Here is a 3,462-nt window from a genome sequence, read left to right as displayed (position 1 = left end):
CACCAGCGACGTCTTGCTGAAAACGCGCAAAAACATCATGTGAATTTTTTTGGTCGAATAAGGGAGACAAGCGAACCAACCATGGTGCAGTACGATTGCGATCCCAGGAAAGCAGGTATGGAAGCAACAAAGTTCGGCGACTCTCCGTCCCTGGGCGCGGTGGACGACATCACCTGAGCTACAATATTACTTGACTTGGGAAACACGATCGAATTCTCCATCGTGAAAGATGGCCATTCGGAGCAACAGGTAGGGCAAACCTGCAGCGGGGAATGAACATCAAACAAGCAAATGTAGACCGCCACCCACGGAAAGCACCGTCCAAATGATGTTTGATGACATCTCGACCACCACAACTTTTAAATCGACGAAACTGGGACCGGTCGTGGGGGGGTTTTTGAACTGCGCCACCAGCTTGAAATCAGACAGATCCGTCAATAGGCATGGTGTGGATCCCGAAGCCGTTCCTGTGTTGCTGAAATGGTATACTGCGACGCGGTTCGCGTTTCCACAAAACTCGGTGTGGGTGGCTTGACATACCATGCGGCAGTCATTGTCGGACGTACGTTGTGCTGGGTTGTTGATTACGTTGTCACACCCTTGTAAATCCGGATGAATTGGTCAAGAAGATAGATACGATGAGAACGGGGCATACAACACTCGTGCCCATCTTCCAAACCCGCGTTCACAAACCCATCAGCAGCCGCACAGGCTGCAGTACATGACTCAGCGGTGGTACCTCTGGGAATATTCACGCCGACTCTAAGCGTTCGTGCCGCCGTACTATCCCTGTGTCGTGTTGTGAGTAAAGGCTTCAATGGGGATATTGGAGAAAACACGCACGTAAAGCATCCCTGATAATGCCACATCCCCGTCGTTGTATTAACACTCTGTACAATCACTGGGGGTGGCTTGCCATTGTTAAAGATGTTTAACCTATTAGCACCACCGCAGGTCTCGTTGGCGTTTCCGCTGCATGCGATACCACACTCTGTAACTGGTGCCGCTTGACTCGGGATTTGCAGGGCGGAGTCACAATCTAAAAGAAGAATTTGATATTTTTTTGCTATAAAAAAGTGGAAAGAAAGTGGACTAACAGCATTCCTAAGAATAGAAGAAATTCATCCGCGATTGAAACGTAAAAAAAATACAGCTAGAATCAATAACTTACGCCTGGGCAATTTGTTGCACATCAGAATCCTTGGGGTGCCAGGACGTTCAGGTCGACTCACTGCCGAATTCGACACCGGCGAAGATGTAATCGGCTGCGCCACATATGTTGACGCAAGTTTCAATGGCCACCAAAGAGCTTACAGGAAATATAAGCCAGCCTCCTACCCATTCGTTGCGCCGTGGTTGAGTCATCTGAGGTGTGGGCGCGGTGTCTTATCCTAGTGATTTAGGTAGATTAGTAATACTGATAAGAATGATCTGACATAACACCGACAACTTTAATCTGCTCACACGTCGCGTTCAACTTATGTCAGCACGCTTGGGCAGTGCGCTATCCAAGCGCTTACTCACCACCACCACAAAGCTCCCTCGTGAACACTCCAAGCATACCTAATAAATTTCATTTGACAATTTGAAAAACTCTGCAGGTTGAAATATTTTGGGTCGATGAAGAACTTCGTGCATATACTTGAAATTGGATGGGTGGCAAATGGGTGGCCAGATGTATTTGTGAATCTTGTCTGCAGTCAGCTCTTAGTAAAATAAATTCTTTCAAGTCAGTATAAAGAAACATGACCCCAGAAGTTGAGTTTATTGTCTTTCCTGCTACATAAATTGTCTTGAGTCATCAAGTCAGTTTTAGATGTACTACAATGATATGGACATCGGTTAAAATTCAAAGTAAAAACTTCTTATTCACAATATAATTTATTATCTATGTTAGAAGTGTTTTCGAGGGCATTTTGTGGTGGTGGTGAGTATAGCGCTTGGATACTACGCGCTGCCCAAGCGTGCTGACATAAGTTGAGCGCGACGTGTTTTGAGACTCCGCGCTGTGGCACCATTTGTTTCAATGTTTTGTGCCAGGCGTTGCACAGTGGTTGAGCAGATTAAAGTTGTCGGTAAATTCTCGGATCATTGTAATCAACATTATTAATCTACCAAATCTAGGATAAGACACCGCGCCCACTCTCAGATATCTCAACCACGGCGCAACGAATGGGTAGGAGGCTGAATATAAGCGTTAACGCGCAAGCCACAACGCAAAACCTAAACTTCATTATGAAAGGTAATTTCGGTTGAACCTGAGTCATTGGTCAGAACGACGGGGTGAAAGTAGGACCCCGAGCTCAACTATTTATGCCACCTGAAGCTCGAGAAGTCAGATAGGCTAAAGCCAGGAGCGCATCTTGAAGGATTTGATGCGAGGCCAAGTACGCAGGGCACATCGCGTTTTGATCATCGAGCATCCAATGATTGGCTGATATGTGTTTTCCCATCAGGAGCTGCGCGTAACTGAATGGATTTTGGGAAGATGTAAACCTTGATAAGGCGTTGGCCAAGTGACAGCGGCCTGATTGAATTAAGTTGCATGAGCCTCCAAGATGCCCGTACATAAGTAATTCGGGTTGTATCAGTGCTTGTGTGCTTCCCTGTCATCGTTCATGTGCTTTGTACTTCATCTGAGTGCCTGAGAGGTATAGAGAAACCTGGGGAATAGCCTCATGGCAAACGTCGCCATGAATGTCCAAACCTGACTCACCATACACCGTACGGGACGTGGTAGTCACTGGCAGCTACCAACGTATGGCCAGATTTCCAACGTACACATCTCTGGAGAAAATGGTGATAATCTCAACTTTTTAGAGGTGATGCCACTTACTTTGCTGGCGCACCAAAGAAGTTAGTAGAATATAGTCAACCCAGAATGAAAGCTGAACCTTCTCAATCCGATGGCGTTATAGTGAGCGGGGCCTGGGTAATCTGTGCCTTCAAGACGTCATACTCTGATAAATTCTCACGGTCACGGTGAAGTCGTGTTATAACATACAAGTTAGCGCCTTCTTCGGAATCTTCGGATCGTGATTTTGTTTTCCAGATCAATGGTGAGCATTACTGTGCAAATGTCATGGTTATTACTTGTCGAGCTAATATAATTTCCACCTAAAGATCAAGGACCATTATGAAACGACATCGTTCGAAAACCGGTCTCTTGGCAGGTCAATAATTCCACTGCTTCAAGCAAGGACCGGTGCTTTACACGTATCCCCGTGACGCTTCAAGCTGTATTTCGTTGCAAAAAACTTGCCGCAATCAACGCATTGATTGTTCTTAATCCCATAGTGCGAGTTCATGTGGTCTGTAGGGGCACAATAAGTTGAAGAAGACTCCAGTAACGTACCACCTTACTGGTCAGGTTATGATTTGCCGTTATATCTGCTCCGCACAGCGTACACAGGAACCTCCCCGGTTGGTTCCGATCTTTCTTCGGGCCTTCGTCGCAGCAGT

At 46.3% G+C, this 3,462-nt stretch overlaps 1 protein-coding gene across 1 annotated transcript; it reads right to left on the bottom strand.

Moving 5' to 3' along the window:
• Positions 1-483: 483 nt before the first annotated feature.
• LACBIDRAFT_148340 (uncharacterized protein) lies at positions 484-1,302 on the bottom strand (the record flags this gene model as incomplete). The annotated part of the gene is made up of 4 exons (XM_001878005.1): positions 484-599; positions 656-789; positions 844-1,039; positions 1,233-1,302. Coding segments are annotated over 4 exons (516 nt in total), but the record flags the coding sequence as incomplete, so codon positions are not given.
• Between the last annotated feature and the right edge of the window lie 2,160 nt (positions 1,303-3,462).

Source organism: Laccaria bicolor, genomic scaffold, assembly GCF_000143565.1.
Source record: "Laccaria bicolor S238N-H82 LACBIscaffold_6 genomic scaffold, whole genome shotgun sequence".
Lineage (NCBI taxonomy): Eukaryota > Fungi > Basidiomycota > Agaricomycetes > Agaricales > Hydnangiaceae > Laccaria > Laccaria bicolor.
The sequence above is the reverse complement of the archived record's forward strand: the minus strand, read 5'-3'. Positions and strand labels throughout refer to the sequence as shown.